This window comes from Propithecus coquereli, unplaced genomic scaffold (genome assembly GCF_000956105.1).
Source record: "Propithecus coquereli isolate 6110/MARCELLA unplaced genomic scaffold, Pcoq_1.0 Scaffold46, whole genome shotgun sequence".
Classification (NCBI taxonomy): domain Eukaryota; kingdom Metazoa; phylum Chordata; class Mammalia; order Primates; family Indriidae; genus Propithecus; species Propithecus coquereli.
Window position 1 is genome coordinate 843429 of NW_012150396.1, and position 19998 is coordinate 863426.

A 19998-nucleotide genomic window follows, 5' to 3' on the forward strand; every position below is an offset into this window, starting at 1 on the left:
CCATATCTGAATAACCAGCCTCGACCTTTCCTATCAATTCCATGCTAACATATTCAAATCTCAATTTGACATCTGCACTCATATATCCACAGGTTTCTCAAATTCAATATGCCCCAAACAAAACAATGTATCTTCCCTCAAAAACCTGTTCATCCCTCAGTCTTTCCCATCAAGGACACGCTATCCACCAGTTGCTCAAGCAGGAAAATTGGCTCAACTCCACCCCTGTCAATTCTATCTCCCAAATAAACTTGGGATCATCTTCTCACCATCTCACAGCCACCAACTCACCTCTGAGTTACTGCAACATTCACCCAACTGATCCCGTCTCCTCTCTTTCTCTCTTACAGTGCTTCCTCCACAAAACCACCACAGCAATCCTTTCCAAAAGCAGATGCAATCGTTTAAAGCCCGTCTAAAGCCTCAGAAGGAAATCCAAACCCTTTACAGTGCCCAAGGCCTTGCACGATACGATCCCTACTCAACCCCCCAGACTCACCTGAGCCCCTCTGCACTGGCCCTGTCCCACCAGCTCTTCAGCCCCACCGAGCTTCCTCAGGTCTTCAAAGTGCAAGGTCCTTCCCACTTCAGGATGGGTGTTTACTGCGTGGAATGCCCCCTCCATTGGCTGGCTCCACCTTCTCAGGAGGCACTACTCTGATCACCTGAGAAGTCTCCTTGTTCTCTATCACTGCAACCTGGTGTTTTGTTTCTTTTTTTTTTTTCCACAGCACTTCAGCACTGAAATTATGCATCTTATTAACTTATTTACATCTTTAATATTTCCCCCATTAGACTAGAAGCAGCACTGAACAAAGAAACTATGACTTGCACTGAACATTGCTAGCTCAGTGCCTGGTACCTATCAGGCACCCAATAAATCTGCATTAAATATATAACAAAATGGCTCTCTAGCGTCTGTATGAGTTGCCATCTCCTTCTGTTTTGCAAAACTTCTCACTGTCACATGTGGAAAAGTTCTAAAAAGGACTTTGCAGTTAAAAAGAAAATGTCAAGCTGGTTCAGCTGTTCCTCTCCGTGGCCTGAAAAGTTAGGGGATTTAGTTAGCCTCAAGGGTTTAATAATATTTATCAAGACACTTGAATTGCTTTTCACTGATTAAAGGTCTGGAAATTTATAGTGTAACAACAACTTTATCGTATTTTTGCAAAATAAACTGGGTAAGTGCATCAGCTTTTAAACTCGAAATCAATAAATTCAGAACATACATATTAAGACCCATCGTATCCAGAATGCTACAGTACTAGGTATGAAAGTCGACGGGAAATAAAAGTTGACTGACCTGAGATATCTGTTCTCAAAGAGTTTTGTTTCCTCTCTTTCTGAAAGATTTAAAATTTTTTAGAACCTAGTGTTTTTCTCAAATATCTATGCAAATGAAATATTTCCAACAGCTGTAAAAAGTCTTTTTCTCTAAATCTAATTCAGTACAAAATAATTTAATTCAACAGACGTTTATTAAGTAGGTGTTATAGTCAATGAAGTTTATTTTTACTATATTATATATACAGGGGAAAAAAAGAGCAGAAGTAAATCAAGGGAAAATAATATGCACACCGTGGCATTAATTTTTCCCTCTTCCATTTGGGCACCGTAACTCTACCGAAAAGCCACCCTGTCAAACGCTGCCCATATGAAATACTGTCACTGCAAGTAAATGGCCACTTTATTAGAAAGTCTCCTCTGAAGCAGACAAACATTTTAGGAAAAAAGAAGACATGCCTGTTCATCTCTCTCTTTTTCTCTCTTACATCTCATAACATTTTTATCTCTCACAACACTGTCTAGAGTGAATGCTCTGTTAATGAACTAATTAACTGACTATATTTATAGTGACAGAATCAGAATTCTTAAATATCCCACTAAAAATGGTTCCTACAAACAGCAATAAATGCTGCTTTACAAAAAACATACCTTGACAAAAAGCCAAAGGCAAATGTTGAAGGTGAATGAAAACGGGGAAGAGATGAAAGATATTAGTTCTAAGGTCCTGACCTACGATGAACATGGCCGCACATGGACAATCTATTTAGATCTGTATTTTAAAGCAAGAGTTAATAATTCCCCAGCATCATCTTAATTTCACAAAAGGGAACTGTAAGGTAATGAGCTAGCCAGGGCTTTTCTAGTTCTTGAAATCTAGATACATGCGCATTTATTTTGGTACATTTACAATGAAAATAATTTTCTAAAATAGAGAAAATCTGTACTTATCAGAAAAAATGTTTCTCATACAAAATATATAACATATGCAATTACAATGTATGGATCACATGGACTGTTTGAGTTTAAATCAATGGTTGTCAAAGAGTGAACAGTCCTCTGATCAACAGTATCAGCATCACCGTGAAACTTGTCATTGGGCCCATCCTAGACCTACTAAGTGGCCTACAATTGTGTATGAACAAGAACATCACGGGACTCTGATCTAAAAAATATTGAGGAGAGTGACGGAGAACACAAAGGACATAGCTGAATATATTACAAAAACACAGGAAGAAGTCAGGATAAAGATTGGGTTGGTTGCTGAGTTAGAAGAAAATATCGACTTTTTTCTTTTTCTTTTTTTTTTTTGATATTTCTAGGTTGTTTAGTCTAGTTCAGGAGGAGAACTTGAGTAGAATCTCCGCTAGGAAGAAGGTACTCTTCTATTTGCCTGGAGTTTCACTAACCTCCCTCAGGACTGAGAAGCACAGAACCAGGAGAGTGGTCAGGTGTGGAGCCAGCACGTGACGCTACTCCTGCAGTTCTTTCCACCCTAGAAGAGATCTATCTGTCAGTTTCCGTGCATTTCTTAAGACACTCCAGACACTAAGGACCACCTATCTCACTCAATTGTCATCTTCCTTCTACTTCAGTGAGAAAAAGGATGCAGGAAAGGCAGACGAAAGTTTCCAAGTCGAAAGCAGAAGTACTCATGGTCAGCTGCTAGAAATAAAGAGGTGAAGCCACAGATACTTCCTCCACATCCCTCCCACACCTCTCTGAAACCATTATTCTATTTGCCAGGTGGAAAATAAGAAGTTATCAGTGATTCAGTAATTACCAGCTCATCATAAGTTACAAGAGTTATTAATATTACAGCAACAGTAAGAGCAACGACTATCACCACCAGCCATTGCCATGGCTCTCCCAAACCAAACTCTCTAGGGTGAGTACTGCTGTCCTCATTTTAATGAGGATTTATTTATCCCAAAGAGTCATGTGAAGACCAAGATTAAAAGCCAGGACCACTGGCTAAAAACGCCCGTGTTTTTCCACTTTGCTGCTTTGTACAATAATGTCTAATACCTGGAATGTTGGTGTAAACTATTCCTTAAACAAGACCAGGAACTGGGTAGTTTGTCTCAGAGCCACTGATCCCTCGCAAGCTCATGCTCACTCCGTTGCGTCTAAGATCTGCACTCAGGAAGAGATCTGCCATTAGCAGTAGAGGTTTCCATTTCAAAAACAGAACTGTTTGGCTTGGAATGAGAGTATTTGTGAAGACTCTATCATACCAGAAAACTAGTGCCAATGGCAATTTAATTGAAAAATTGTCATCTGTAAAAATTATCACTTAAGAATATTTCCCTTGACACTGCCAGTGTTTGAATTAATGCCTAAATGAGCAATTCTCTAGGGCATACTTTAAAGACTTAACAGTGTGGAGGGTTGGGGGGGATTAAAAAATCAGGTCAGGTCCTGCAATGTCAATTATAAACAAGTTTGAATCTATTTGTATATTTGGGTCTCGTATCATATTTGGAAATGCAGAAACTACTAATAAATAAGCTGTTTAAACAACAATGCTGCTTAGAAAATTATCGTTATCAGTGAACTGAACAACAAGTTACTGATGGTTGAGTTACAGTGCCTGAGTTATTTCCTGGATAGATTCACTTAGCAAGGTAATCTGGTTTCTCACTACAAAATAAAGATGAAATCATGATCAACCTATAAAACCTCTGCAAGAACATTTTACATAAACAAGTTCCCACAGAGAATCTATCATTTCTGCCCAACTGTCATGTTGTGGTAAATATCTGAGCTCAGAATTAGTAGCTGGAATTAAATTACTAGCCTCTTCCAAACATTAGAGTTCTCAATTGTCTGATCTCCATATAGCTAACAATATAGCATAGTATTACTATATAGACGATGACATTCTATAAAAACTATTTGTGAATGATGGTATCCACAATAAGAAACCAACTTATAGAGAATACGTGTTTTGAGTAAGTCAAGCTTATTTAAAAACTGGCATTTTATTTTTTTTTTATTTTTTCATCATATAATGAGTTTATTTGTGCTCTAAAATAATGAAACATCCACATGCACCCTTTCACTTCATGGGTCGTGAACAACATAGAACTTAGACAGGAAAACCTTTGGCCTTGATGCTTCTGTTTCATGGAAAAAAACTGGCATTTTAATCAATATGGTATATGGTTATAACCTCAACTCCAGCTGTAAATTTCATGAGATAACATAACTTGGAAATGTAACACATTATTAAAATGGCCTTAATTTTCCATATCTTCTGCAACACTGGATCCAGCCTTTTAGCTCCAAGCATGCTGGTTCCATATCCCAGCCTAGATACTTCATTGATCAATGCTGAAACCAGTTTTCATCATCCTATGCAATAATAAGTAATGGCTTCTATGTGAATCAATGAATACTGAATATGGAAAGCCAATGTTTTGTTTCTTTGTTTCATTTTTTTCCCCATAACCTGACCTGCTAACAAGTGGTGAACCTAATGAATCTGTTGCTCAATCTCTCACTGTTGCCAAGACCTCCCTGTGTGAGGGAATCCTGGCAAATGACAAAATGACAAACAGTAACTATCTCATGATCTTGTCCTTGTTCCCATGCTCTTTCTTATCTCTGTTTATCTCTTATCTGTATCTCTCCCCATGACTATGTTTCCCTAAATTAAAAATAGGTCTCTACAACTGGTGAAACGAGGATGCTCTTAATACTCCTAGTGTGGCAATAAAGCATACCTGAGGCACACCAAATTAGTGCCACACTACCTCCAAACACCTTTCAAGGCAGCAGAAGCTGGCCTGACTTTCACTACCATCCCCATGTATACGCATACTTGCAACAGAGTAGAGACTGGCGTGGTTCAACAATGGGGTCATCAATGGTCACCTCCATTTCTCAGTATCAACAACATTAGAGTAGCTACTTTTAATTCATTAAAATAACTTAGCCTCAGGTTTTTGGTTGCTTAATGTCTGGGATGTTATGCAGACATACATTTGGAATAAACAGATAATGGTTATAATATTAACAATATTGTTGCACTAAAGCTGAATCACCTATTTTTTGACAACTATTTCTATTTGATGCAGTTCATTTAATACTAAACATTTATCTAGTGCCAACCATTTTCCCGACACTCAGGGTACAAAATGAATAAGTAGGGTATCCACCCTTTATGGCACCCACATTCTAGTCAGGAAGAGAGCCATGTAAAAAAAAACAATAGTTAAGGTACAATCTGTTAGGTGCTAGCAGATTTTAGGACTATAGAAGCTGAAAAGTGTCAGAGATGAACTGCCGACCATTTCGGCCAATGGAAAATCACCTAAAAATTACCACCTGAAACATTTTAACTTTCATAACTGACAAACTTCCTAAGTAAACATGTACTAGTCTGTGGTGGTATTAGTTTTACTACCATCTAATAAAATTACTAAAAACTACAATCACTCCTTTTAGATGTCATTTCACTCACTTTTAATATTTAAAGGACCTATTCAAATAAGGACCTGTTTACAGACCTCCTTTTTGACCAAAGTAACAATTTTTTTTAAAATTTGTATCAATGTTCTCTCTGGGCCTGCAATGACAGAGTAGACAAGCCACTATATGGATATGATCCAACTCAGACCTCTTCCCCTTAATCACACCTTTTAAGACCTGCCTTTATAGGCAGCCAGATAGCATGAGAAGAGTGGTTCCTCCAGGCACATTTCCAACACGAATCTTAAAATGATTCTATTATCAAGGCACACACTGTGTCTTCACTCTACATTGTAATCAAAAGCATTTGAATTTAGGTTGATTTCTCTTACTGAATCTCTAAAGCATAATAAGTCAGAGTCCATCTGATTTCATGTGACTCTCATATTAAGCCCCCACAATCTTTGAGATGTCAAATAAATAAGATTGAGAGACCACTGTCTCTGCATGTTTTTTTTTCTTTTTGATTTATTTGCACATATTTTATTTCTTTTAAAAAAATTTTTATTTCAAAATATTGGAGGGTACAAGTGTTCTTATTACATAAATAAAATGTATAATGCTGAAGTTGGAGCTTTTAGTGTCTGCATGGTTTTGTGCACAATTGTAGGTGTCTAATTGACTAAAATGAGTGACAAGAGATACAAGGCATCTTGACAAAATACCTAATCAATAGCAAAACAATCTATATTACATCTGGCTTTGCCACACACTACCTGTGTGGCCTTGGATGAGGTCTTTGTATCTACCATGTGAGAAATGAATGCACTATTCGCTATGTCTATGGTATGTATTTTAAAGGAGAGAATAAATAAAATGAATTGAGCTGGACTAGATGTTCTCTATAAAGCTTCTGTAGACTCAAACATTATGAAAGCTTCTAAAAAATGTCTTTCTCTATTTCTTTCATCCCAAGTGGTGAAATTCAAATCCCACTCTCAAATCACTTCCAGACTTCTAGAAAACTTAATCCATTCTAATGTAAGATACCAAGACAATTAACAATTAAGCTGTTATTAGTGAATCATGTATTCTAAGCAGCTACTCGCTGGGCTTCCTTGTTTTAGTATCACAACCATGCCCTGTATATGATACAGGCATTTGAGAAACTCATTAAATTTTTGAACCATAAAGTATAGTTTATTATCTCAGATAAATCTACTAGTAAAATCTCAATAGGAACACGTGTTCCTATGCATATAAAACTTCACCAGAGTATGGAATATCCAAAAGAATAAGGCATTATAATTCTTCAAAATACTCCCTATTCAAGAACTATAAATGGCACACTGAAATGAAAATAGCCTTCACGCTTATAATTTAACAGACTTTCAATGATAATAATATACTTACCCATGTCCAGATATTATATATAACACGTGCACATGCCATATGTGTGTGTGACCCAGTCGGCGCAAAGCAACTGTTGCAAATAAAAAGCATACTTGCAAAATAACCACTACAGAAAGCCCAAGGAGAAAAAACAAATAGGAAAGCCCAGAAAGCAGGTTAAGCCAGTGTCAAAGGAGAAATTATGGCAAATCTAAACATTCTGAGTAACACCTTATGTGGAGCTCCAAAAACCATTAAAAAGATGTTTTTAAAGTAAAACAAAATAGTGACACTAGTTAGGACATCAGTGGGCAGAGGGATCCGTGGGAGAAAGTTTCGATTGTAGGAAAAAAAATTCTTACGTGCTATGCATGTTATTGAAGGGGGCAGGATAGGAAAAAAAGGTATGAAATATTACTCCATACTTAGACTGAGTCATTCAAGTTGCTGTAACTCAAGAAAAATGTACAGGAATGGGAGGGAAAGAAAAGGCACCCAGAAGATTCCTTTTCATCATTGACTCCTGCCTCAGTCAGGTGACTGAAGAAGAGATAAGCGAAGCTGGCAGAAGGGCAGTGCTACAGTTGGGAAAAGATGAAGCCTTGGAGAGAACAACGTTGATTTATATAATATTATAAATGACTCAAGTAAGGTAAAGACAGACTGGCTTACGAAATCTTTTAGAAGCTGCTTCTAAAATCTGATTTTAACTACCTTTAGGAAGGAGAGTAATATATTACAAGGTGACTCTGGAAGAGAATATTTAAAAACTCACAATGAGCCTGGATGAATTCATGAATGGTTGACATAAACTGAGATTAATCCCTGTCCGTTTCTGTTGATGTCACAGAACAACTGTGCCCTTACAGCCTCTAGTGGCTGCATCTATCTGAATGCTACAGGTGTACCAGCCATCAGTCTGGCCATTTCTATGTTTCCATGCCACATGGCATATACATCAGGGTATTATTTCCTAAATATAAATCTAATGTCTGTATTAGAAAAGTATACGATCGTATATTTCCAATCACCTACTGTCTCATGAGAAAAGTCAGCCCCGTGACTGTTCTCAACTGATACCTTTGTGAGAAAATCTGGATTTACCCTTCATCAAGGCCTTGATAGAATTTTTAGTACGTAGTGACAGAGCTAGAAATGAACAATGTAGCAGAGTAGTTGTGAGTAGCTAATTTCAGAGGTAACAGCAAAAACGGTTTGAATAGAGAAAATCCTACAACGAGCCCTGAGCTTCTTGGTAAATGGCATCGGATGTTGAGGTTACACTGCAAAAATTAACTTTAGGGTAGGAAACCCACTACAGTAACAGATAACGTGTATGACTTCTGCTAGTTTGAGATACCTCATTCAAAAAACAAAAACAAAAACCTAGGATAGAGAACAGACCACTAAGGGATTCACTGATGGCTCAACCACCAAAAAAAAATTTAGGTTTGACTTAGAGAACAGACATTTTCTTAAAGGGCCATTAATTCCATCTTTGAAATGAAACTGCAACAGGACACGCTTTCTCTAAAGCAATTGCATTTGCTTACTAAATTACATTGGTTACTAAATTAGCTGACACCCTACTCTGATGGAAGTTACTATCTCGTTTTCATTGTTGGACATTAACTTTCTAGTAGTCATGACTTCCCAGAGAAGAACCTCTGTTTACTTGGTTTATAGTTATTTGAGTTCACTGAACTTAACCTAAACATAGATACCTGTGATTTTGCTATTTGGGATAGAATATAGGGCACTCTGTTTAATGAAAAGCAAAATCACACTCATTAAAACTAGCCATGTAAGTATATTCTCCTCCCATACTACAGTTATTATTGCTTAATCAAAAATCTACTTCCCACCCAGTCTACAGACCATATGGGAAAGTGGCCTTGTGGCATTACAGAAATGCTCATTCAAAGCAAGAATGTGTTCCAGGGAAGTGACAAGGCCACAGATAAAGGGTCCTTGGTAGGCTCTGTGTCCTCATTACTTTTTAGAGTACTATTAGTTATCAAACAATAACCAATCTTATCTCTTCCAAAAATCGAAATTGACCTTCATAGTTTAAAAAAAAATGACTAAGGAGTTCAGCAAACCTTACTTCTGGTAGCGGGCTGGCCGGCTTGGTTAGGATTCCTCCTACATACACAACGTTAGGCAGAGTGGGTCTCGGAAACTCCAGTGCCACGTCCGTACACAGCATCCACAGGCTGGACCCGTGAACCAAATCATACATGGACTTCTCCGGCAGCAGGTTGTGCTTCTGCATTATCCTTTCGTATTTGGGAAGAACCAGAAAGCTGACCCCTAATCTGGAAATGAGGTAAACGCCAGTATTTTTCATCCTCTGCAGCAAGGTCATGCGGTCTGTGAGGAGTGAGTTAAACTCTGGGACGTACGCTAAAGGAGCAGGGGCTCCCACTTCAGCAGGATACCAAAGGCCAGTTGAAAATACAGCATATTTAACCCCCAAAACGTGAGCTATCACAAATCCACACATATCATTAGGGTCCACCAGCAGCAGGTCAAACTTTTCTTTCTTCAGGCTCTGGATCAGGGCACGGTTGCCAACCATCATGTCACAGTTCTTAGTATAGTGATCCAGTATGTCAAACAGTTCAACTGCTGTCAATCTCCCAGAGAAAATATTCCGCATTTTGGACTGCAGGAAAGCATCCGAGGTGGTACTGTTAAAGATCCCTGGGTAGCGCTGGAGGCTGTAATGATTAGATGGGGCGATGTCTCTGCCTTCTGAGAGAAGGAACACTGTATGGTGGCCTCTCTCGTGCAAGGCTGAGGCTAGCGTCTTGAAAATGTATATATGGCTTTCAAACATAATTGGCGGCACGATGATGATTTTGGCAGCCTTCGCTATCCCAACAGCACTCCACAGGAGCATGAAATATGAAGTGTAAGACTTCATAGCTGCAATGACAACCAGAAAACAACTTAAAACAGAATACAATGCTGACCATTCAAAATAATCACAAAGGTTTTGTTCCAAAAATAGATGATGACCTAATACGCTGTCTAAAAAATCACTTTTAAAATTATCCTAATATTTGTTGTAATTACCCCTTTACTTTTGAAAGAGCAGTCATTTAAGTATAGAATTGGAAGTAAACCTGATATAAACTGAAATATATTAAAAATGGGTCTGTTTCAGAGCATATAATTGCATCAGTAAACTAGATTTTTTTAAAAACTGGAAATAAAACTGCTATAAGGTTGAATTACAAATAATATCTTTTCTTTGAATAATATCTACGAAATATCTATGAAACATCTGGTTATCTTCTCATTGAATGTCAATGTTAATCCTAGGAAGAAGATCCAAGATTTTTGATTTCCAGGTGTATCAGCATGTGTGTCTCTCATTTAAATCATTTTATTTCAGCAGTTACATTTCCAGTTATTACACTAAGGTACACCAAAGAAAGACTGTTTTAGCAAATAATTTTTTAAGTGGTACTTCAGTAGTTCTGCAGAAAAGATTTTTTTCCAGAGGAAAAATAATCTTTAACATGTATTTTCCCTTTACCTAAATACCGTAAGTATACTGGCAGTCGATATTTATGTAATTTGTACCAATTTGCTGATGCATTCCAGGGCATAACCTAGAAGAGAAACTTTTAATAGAAAAGTTCAAGAGGGTCAAATATATCTCAGTAAATGCTTATTGAAAGAGAGACTGATGAATCACTGTGTCCCAGGTCATACTTGCTATGTTGTACCTGTAACTCAGGTGCAAATGGTAAATCAGATGATGGCTGTACACTTGAAGGCTGATACTTCTCCTACCCCTTCATGTTAACAGAATATGTTTAATAGTTAAAGTCATTACGTGGGCACCATATAGTGTGTAAACACCCTCTAGCCCACTCAGTACAACTAATACTTAAACTTAAAACTAGACCCCGAATAGAGAAAAGATCTAAACAACTGCCCATGCAAACTGGACACTTTTATTTCAAGGAACAACTCCAAGTAGATTTCTATATACATCACAAACTTACCACCTACTTTTACTCATTATCATATACTAACCATCCTATTTGTACACATTCTATCATCTAAATGCAGCTGTAACAACTATACCTTCTCAATATTCAAATATTTAAAGCCACCTAAAAAGATCAATAGCAGACAAATAATGATTTCTACCAACATCAAGACTGAACCATAAAATACATATACCAGATGCATTTTTCCTCTCCCACTCCAAGGAAGGTTTCGAAGTATTTCTAGATAAATTGAAATAATAGCATTAAGAATAAATAAAAGTAATGCACATTATAAACATATAGTTAAATGCTGCCTGAATTATTACAAGGGCTTTAAAAATAAATAAATTTGGAGAAGACTGTTTCTACAGCAAAGTTTACTCTATAATTACAAGGTCAATGAAGGAAGAAAATTAAATAGCCAATCTTGGAAAAAACCTTCCAAGCTTTAATTCTACTGTACTACCTCACCTACGTGGCTCTCCAATGTTGCCTGCTTACAATGCTGAAGAAGAAAAAATTAGGGATTTTACATGCACGTGGTATGAATTCCAGGGGTAAGATTTATGCAAAAACAGACATTTCAGCACCGATGACCCACCGCTGCCTGCTTGCCTATTTAACAAGATACGCTTAATAATGGGTCAATGGCAGACAACTGCTCTCTCCATCGGGTTTTGGGTCTAGTTGAGAAGATAGTGGGTGCCCTTTGTTCACAGTTTCTCACATAGTGACACTATGATAGGGTTGGCTGAGACTCTAAGTGCAATACCATCCAAGCAATCAACAAAATCATGAATCCACTCTCACGAGTGGTTTTCAAACCCAGAAGGCTGGTGACAACTTTAGAATTCCCCTATTGATTTTATTATTTAACATAATTCTCAATGTTCTATCTAAATGTAATAGGAAATAAATGAGGTGTAAAGACTAGAAAGCAGTAAACAAAATTAAGATTTACTGAGGATAAAAAGATTTTCTTCATGGAAAACTCTGATGGATCAGCTAAAATCAAGGCAAACTAATAAGAAAGGTCAAATGATTCTTAGTTACTACACACACTCTCTCTCTCTCTCTCACACCCCAAAAGCCTTAATCAATGGAATATTATTCAGCTCTAAAAGAAGTAATGAGCTATCAAGCCATGAAAAGACATGAAGAAACCTTAAATGCCTATTACTAAGTGAAAGAAGCCAATCTGAAAAGTCTCATGCTGTCTGATTCCAACTAAACGAATAAGTCTGGGAAAGGCAAAAGGGTGGAGAAAGTGAAAAGATTAGTGGTTCCAGGGGTTAGGGGTGAAGGAAAGATGAATAGATAAAGCACAGAGGAGTTTTAGGACAGTGAAACTACTCTGTATGATACCATAACGGTGGAAGCATGTGATTATACATTTGTCCAAACTCATTAAATGTACAGCACCATGAGTGAACCCTATTATAAACTATGGGATTTGAGTGATAATGATGTGTCAGTGTAGACTCACTGACTGTAATAAATGTACCACTCTGGGGCAGGTTGTTCTTGTGGGGGCAGGGAGTAAATGGGAAATCTCTGTACATTTGCTTGATTTTGCTGTGAACTCAAAACTGTTCTAAAAAATAAAGTTTATCAATTTTTTTTCAAATAAGGTCTTTATGCAAGCAGCCCATAATATTTATCTTATAGTTTATTATAGTTATTTTAGTTTTATTATATGATTATTGTAATTAAATATAGTTAGCTTATATTTTAATATAATTATGTTATTATAATAGCCCATACTATTTATATTTAAAACAACCTAAAAAAACTTAATAAACTAGGCAATAAAAATAAAATATGTGGATGAATCTATGTACCACAAATAAATACAATGGCAAATGATATCCTAGAAAAACAACCTGCAACACATGTAATAGATATTTAACTTCCATAAGCATTCTCCTGAATTCATCAGTGCAGGAAGGGATTGTTACTAATTGCAAACTTTGAAGATATGTTAAATTCCCAGTAACTGGGTATTCGTTAAATTGTCATGCATTGATACAATGCAGCCACTAAAACAATCTTGTAAAAAGAACATGGCATAGGAAGACATTCAAGATTTACTATTAGGCCGGGCGCGGTGGCTCACGCCTGTAATCCTAGCTCTTTGGGAGGCCAAGGCGGGTGGATTGTTTGCGCTCAGGAGTTCGAAACCAGCCTGAGCAAGAGCGAGACCCCGTCTCTACTAAAAATAGAAAGAAATTAATCGGACAACTAAAAATACATAGAAAAAAAATTAGCCGGGCATGGTGGCGCATGCCTGTAGTCCCCAGCTACTCGGGAGGCTGAAGCAGAAGGATTGCTTGAGCCCAGGAGTGTGAGGCTGCTGTGAGCTCGGATGACGCCATGGCACTCACTCTAGCCAGGGCAACAGAGTGAGACTCTGTCTCAAAAAAAAAAAAAAAAAAAGATTTACTATTGACTAAAAATTAGGAAAACTAAACATTATATATAGCATGTACCACTTTGCAAAAGAGATATATGTATACATACATAGAAGCAGTAGACCAAAATAACAACATATTTCTCTAGATAGCATGAATTATAAGGAATTTTAACTTTTTCCTACTGGGTATTTACAAAGTAATCCACAGTGGGCATATGTCACTTCTATGAAATAAAAACAACAAATATTATTTTAAAGTAAGATATGATGAAAAAGTATCTCATTCACAATAACAATAAAGTATATAACGTACCTTTTAAATTACCAAGGCAGAATATTTGTTGGCCATACTAAGAACTTTCTCTCAAGATGTATACATAGGAATAATTCCTAAATGTATAGAAATACTATTTTATTTTAATGAAAGACAATATTCTAAAAAAGTCAGTCCTCCCCATATCACAAATAGTTTGAATAAATTTCTTTCCGATCCCACTGGATGGTTTGTTTTGTTTGAAATTTAAATCAGATTATACTCACATTCACTTAGAATAGTATATACAAGAAGAAGGAATACATTTTTGATAAAGAAATAGTAATAATTTAGGACATCCATGTAAATATTAAAACACACATTAAAGGCACAGTAATTGGAAACTATGGAACTAGCCCAAGAATACTAAAATCAATACTGCAGAGAAGGAAACCTATAAGAATTCCTTGAATAAATGTAAACATAATATGGGATGAAGGAAGTACCGCAAATAGATGAGGAAGGAACAACTTATTTAATACTCAGTGTTAAAAATTGGCTCTATATTTGAAAAATAAAATCACTAAATTTTTTACCTTAGACTTTCTCCAAAGTAAATCAAATAGCATAGTATTAAATGTTTTCTAAATAAAGCCATTAAAAGTGTTGAGCTTTAAATAATTATCTGGAAAGAGAAAAAAATTAGGTATAAAACAAAGAAAAAATCACCTTTACAAATATTAGTTACATAATCATTAAATATTTTTGAAATGTTCAGAACACCTGGAGCATGGTTTCCAGTTCAAGATGGCAGATTGAACAAGCATGGTTCCATTACTTTCCTCCCAAAGCTCTGTTGGAAATTTGAGTAAAGAATATATAATGGGGCTGGGCGTGGGTGCTCATGCCTATAGTCCTAGCACTTTTGGAGACCAAGGCAAGAGGATCACTCGAGGCCAGATTGGAAAACCTTGTCTCTACAAAAAAATAAAAAATTGAACGGATGCAATGGCACACACCTATAGTCCCAGCGACTCAGGAGGCTGAGGCGGGAGGATCCCTTGAGCCCAGGAGTTCAAGGCTGCAGTGAGCTGTGATCATGCCAGTGCACTCCAGCCTGTGTGACAGAGTTAAAACCCTGTCTCAAACAAACAAATAAATAAATAGAATATAAAAAGAAATAAATACATAATAGTTCTGAGTATTGGTATGAGAAAATGAGGTATTGGCAGGGCTACAGCTGCATGATTGAACAAATGAACAAATTAGATTTTTCTTTTATACAACTGGCAAGGATGTTATTTTTAATGATAATGCTCAGCCCTTGCAAAGGCATAACACAGTCTTCGGTAGCTGATGAAAATGTAAATTGGTGCAAATGTTCTAAAATACAACTGGAACATTATTTTACATTTATGAAACTACTCCAAATACCGACACATATGTACAGACATATTCACTGCATAAATTTCCAACAGCAAACAGCCAGAAACAACTAAGAATCCAGCAGGTGAAGATTAATAAATTAATTTTAGTGTATTTTACAAAGGAATATTATCACAGAACCATCAAAAATCATGTTTTAAAAAGAATTTAATATGAGAAAATACTTATAATACTAAGAAAATAAAAAGCAAATTACATATATAATATACACATATGTATATATAAAATGATTATGACAACAAAGTAAATAAATATCAATCAGTAGTAAATATCAGTAGTAAATTAGGATTGTCAACTTGAGAGACTTTCTTTTTCTGCTGATATTTTTTCTGGATTTTTGAAGATTTCTACCAAAAGTATATAATTTTTATAGCACACCCATTCAGCTGGTAAGCCCCTTGAGTGGGAGCCTTACTCCCACTCTCTCTTCAGAGTTAAACATCTTATAACATCAGTCTCTACTTGCTGGTTCCACGTACTCCCCAAATGATAACTGTCAGCCTTTGGCATGCCCACAACTCTGCCTGAACCCTCATTAAGGGCACTAATACTCCCACTGTTCACGCAAATGCCCCTTTTCCAGCACTTATCTGACTGGACTTCTCTTTAACACTAGACGGTATTGATGCCCTCTTCTTCTGAATTCTCTCTTGGCTGCTTGGAGGCTGCTCCTATTTTACTGTATTTCACTGCCAAAATCTTGAAGAAAATACAAAATTCCAAGAATCTACACAAATTGATCTTTACACATCAATCCACCCTTTCTTTATATTAAAAACTATTTCTATGCCTGCATTTAAAACAAGAAACCAAGAAAATTTTAATAGGTATGCTCACTCACCATAGGGAAGTCATTTGGCATTTAAGTGTGAATTAATCTAGGCAAAATAACAAGAATATCAGGATTTTAGGGTGGTACTTTACTTAAATGTTGCACATGCAAAACACACATATGTCAAAGTGATTCCTCCAAGGCCAAAGGAAGAGAGGGTTTTTTTTTGTTTGTTTGTCTGATTTTGTTTTTTGAGACAGAGTTTCGCTCTGTTGCCCTGGCTAGAGTGCAGTGGCATCATCATAGCTCACTACAACCTCAAACTCCCGGGCTGAAGCCATCCTCCTGTCTCAGCCTCCAGGTAGCTGGGACTACAGGCCTTCACCACCATGCCCAGCTAAGTTTTCTATTTTTTGCAGAGACGGGCTCTTGCCCTTGCTCAGGCTGGTCTCGAACTCCTGACCCTCAAGTGATCCTCCTGCCTCGGCCTCCCAAAGTGCAAGGATTACAGGCATGAGCTAACATACCTGGCCCAAAGAAGAGTTTTAAACCCTTAGAGCCCCAGAAAAAGAAATTAGATTAGCTATGTTGCTCCTGTGAGTAGATACCAATGAATCACATATGCTGAAATTTGATACAGGAACACCCGAATATACCCAAAAATAGGGGGGACCCCCTTTGGCCACCACTTGACAGAATCATTTCTCTGGTTTTTCCTGTTTAAGGTCAGATCATTAATAATCCTGAACTGGAAAGCATTCATGAGGATGAGCCACATAGGAAAAAAATGACAAGCACATAAAACATAAACTAGTATGAATGTTTTTGACAGTCTATCATCCCAGCAGCTCAGCAATTCACAGTCAGTCGTTTTAAAAAAGAATAAATCAAAATGTTTTCACAATAAAGGAGAAACAAAATAAGGGCTAACGAGAAATGTAAAATCATGTCTGTATACAGTGAATTGGGCCGTTTAAAAAAATGAAAGGGATGATTTAGTCCAAAGTGGATTACGTGGTCTGCCTAGCTGAATGGATGAGATTCTCACTACTTTTAAGTTTCCCTAGCATTTAGTATTATGTGGACTACAACAACATGAGCAAATATACCAATCATAATTGTCACCAGAGGTCAAATTAGGTACTCTATCAAATATTGTTAGAGAAACTTTATCTCACTTCAAAGCATCTTCTACAAGTAAGCCCTGGAAAACGCCATCCGGCAATATAAAAAATAAATAAATATAAATCCAGCAAGATAAATACTGATTGGACATCATTACTAGAGTTTCTAAATAAGTTTTACTTTAGAAATCTATTCTTCTGTATTCTCCTAGTGTAACCTAAGCTCCACTAGTGTGGGGATTTTAGTAAACGGCAACTGCTTTATTCCCATTGCCCAACCATGTACTAAGTGCTCAATAAATACTGACTGAGTGACCGACTGCAACTGTGATCCTGGACCAGGATATGTAGATGGACCACATGCACCTCTACTAACAGCCCCACTTTCTTCATTTAATTTCAAATGAATGAACCTTCTAATTGTATTGCTTTACCTTTGAACAAAATTATAAATCAAAAGTGTTTGCCTGAGGCACTGAAGTTACGTGCACACCCTGACTACAGAAAAAACCTCTGGGGTAACGGGTATTGCAGCTGGAGGAAGAAAGTAGCAAGTCAAAGTCAGATTTCATTACAGCTTTTCCTTGAATCTGGGGTCTGTTTCTTTCGTGTTAGATAACATACACATTCATAGCAATGTTATAAACGCCCAAGAGAATTACCATTATCCTCAGTAACTACAAGACTATGACAGGAAACGAGGACTTGTGGGAGGCCATGCACGGGCACAAGAGAAACAGCTGTGGCCTCTGTCCTCCTCTCTCCCTGCAATGGAATCCTCTCCTTTACTATGGCTCATAGCCGAAAAAACGAAAGACAACTTTTCTCAACCTCTCTAACAGCTAGTTTTACTCATATAAATAAGTTCTAGTAAATGAGAGGGAAGCAGAAGTGCTGGGTATAACTTCTAATTTATGCCCTTGCAGGTTCACCGTTCACCTTCCTGAAGGCTGGAATTAGGACGTGGTAATGATTAACACCTGGCACACGCAGGCAGAAGAATAAACCAGGAAAGGTGGAACAACAAAGACACGGGGTCCCGACACTGTGGGACCAGAATACTGGCCCTGCTTGCTTATGCTCCAGCTACCTTTTCTAAGCCACTGTATTTTGAGTCTCTGTTGACAGCACCAGGGTGACAACCATCCTGTGGTTTTCCCAGAATTGAACGGAGTTCCCATGATGTGACACTTTCAGTGCTAAAACTGGGCAAGTCTTGGGCAAACTGGGACAAGTGCAACATCCTATAGTCGGACCCTGTCTCCTAGCATACTGCGGTCAATAAACAGCAGCTGTTTTTAATCACTATGTGTCTTTCCCGCATTACAGGCTTTATAAGCATTATCTCATTTTATATTGAGATCATACAAAGGCAAGAACAGTTGTCCCCATTTTACAGATAATGAGAATAAGGCTGAGAGGATAAAAATTTGAGAAATCATCAACAGAGTGAATAGACAACCTACAGAATGGGAGAAAATATTCACAAGCTATACATCTGATAAAGGGCTAATAACCAGAATCTACAAAGAACTCAAGCAAATCAGCAAGAAAAAATCAAACAACACCATTAACAAGTGGGCAAAAGACACAAACAAAAGCTTCTCAAAAGAAGACAAATGGGCAATAAACATATGAAAAAATGCTCAACATCACTAATCATCAGAGAAATGCAAATTAAAACCACAATGAGATAGCACCTTACCCCAGTCAGAGTAGCTTTTATTCAAAAGTCCAAAAACAATACATGCTGGTGTGGACACAGACAGAAAGGAACATTTACACCCTGCTGGTGGGATTGCAAACTAGTACGACCTCTATGGAAAACAGCATGGAGGTTCCTCAAAGACCCACCATTTGATCTAGCAATCCCACTACTGGATATTTACCCAAAGGAAAAGAAGTCAGTTTATCAAAAAGAGACCTGTACAATTCACAATTGCAAAGATATGGAATAAACCCAAATGCCCATCAATTCATGAGTGGATTAATAAAATGTGGTATATGTATACCATGGAATGCTACTCAGCCATGAAGGATGACTTAATGCCTTCTTCAACAATTTGGATGGAAGTGGAGACCATTATCCTAAGTGAAGTATCTAAAGAATGGGAAAACAACCACCACATGTACTCACTATTAAATGAGAACTAACGGATGAGCACACATATGCCCAGAGGGAAGTAAAACTCAGTGGAAATCAAGCGAGAGGGGAGTGGGGAGAAGGGGATGGGAGAAAACCTACCTAACAGGTACAATGAACACTATCTGGGTGATGGGCACACTTATAACCCTGACTCAAGCACTACAAGAGTGATCCACGTAACCAAAAACATTTTTACCCCCATAATACTTAGAAAAAGTAAAATCTGACAAAGATCTAAGGTCTAGTTAATACACTTTCATTCCATCATAGGAAGAGAGAGGAAAAAAAGTAAAAAACAAAACAAAAAAAACATTGTAACTGTGGCCATACTAGGGGAAAACTCAGCTTTATTGCTACAAAATAGCCCACATTTTAAGCATTTCTCTTTCACCTCTAGGCAATACCTGGTGTCCTGAATTTATTTATGACTGGCTATTTGCAAGTAAACCACTAAAAGCAAGGAATCCCCTAAAATTACATTGCTGAATGGGAACATCTTGATTTGAGGTGTGAGGAGAAGAGGTAATTTAGAAAATTAAGGCCACTTGTTTTTGGTTAACACTCCCACCTCCAAAAGAAAAATTGCCTAGCACCTTTAACTAATTAAGAGTACAATCTGGGTGAAAACCTTACACTGGGAGAAAAACTTACGTTGGTTGTCAGCTGTTAATAAAAATAGGTAACCCTAGATATTTTAAATCCACTGATTTACTAAATCAATGGTTTTGATTCATTCAGAAAA

The 19998-nt window shown here is 37.2% G+C and overlaps 1 protein-coding gene across 1 annotated transcript in view; it reads right to left on the reverse strand.

Moving 5' to 3' along the window:
- Positions 1-10021, reverse strand: part of UGT8 (UDP glycosyltransferase 8) — a 65980-nt gene extending 55959 nt beyond the window's left edge. Inside the window, exon 1 of the mRNA XM_012655071.1 lies at positions 9200-10021. Within this exon, the coding sequence (XP_012510525.1) occupies positions 9200-10021 (822 nt within the window). The remainder of the gene's footprint in view (positions 1-9199) is intronic.
- Between the last annotated feature and the right edge of the window lie 9977 nt (positions 10022-19998).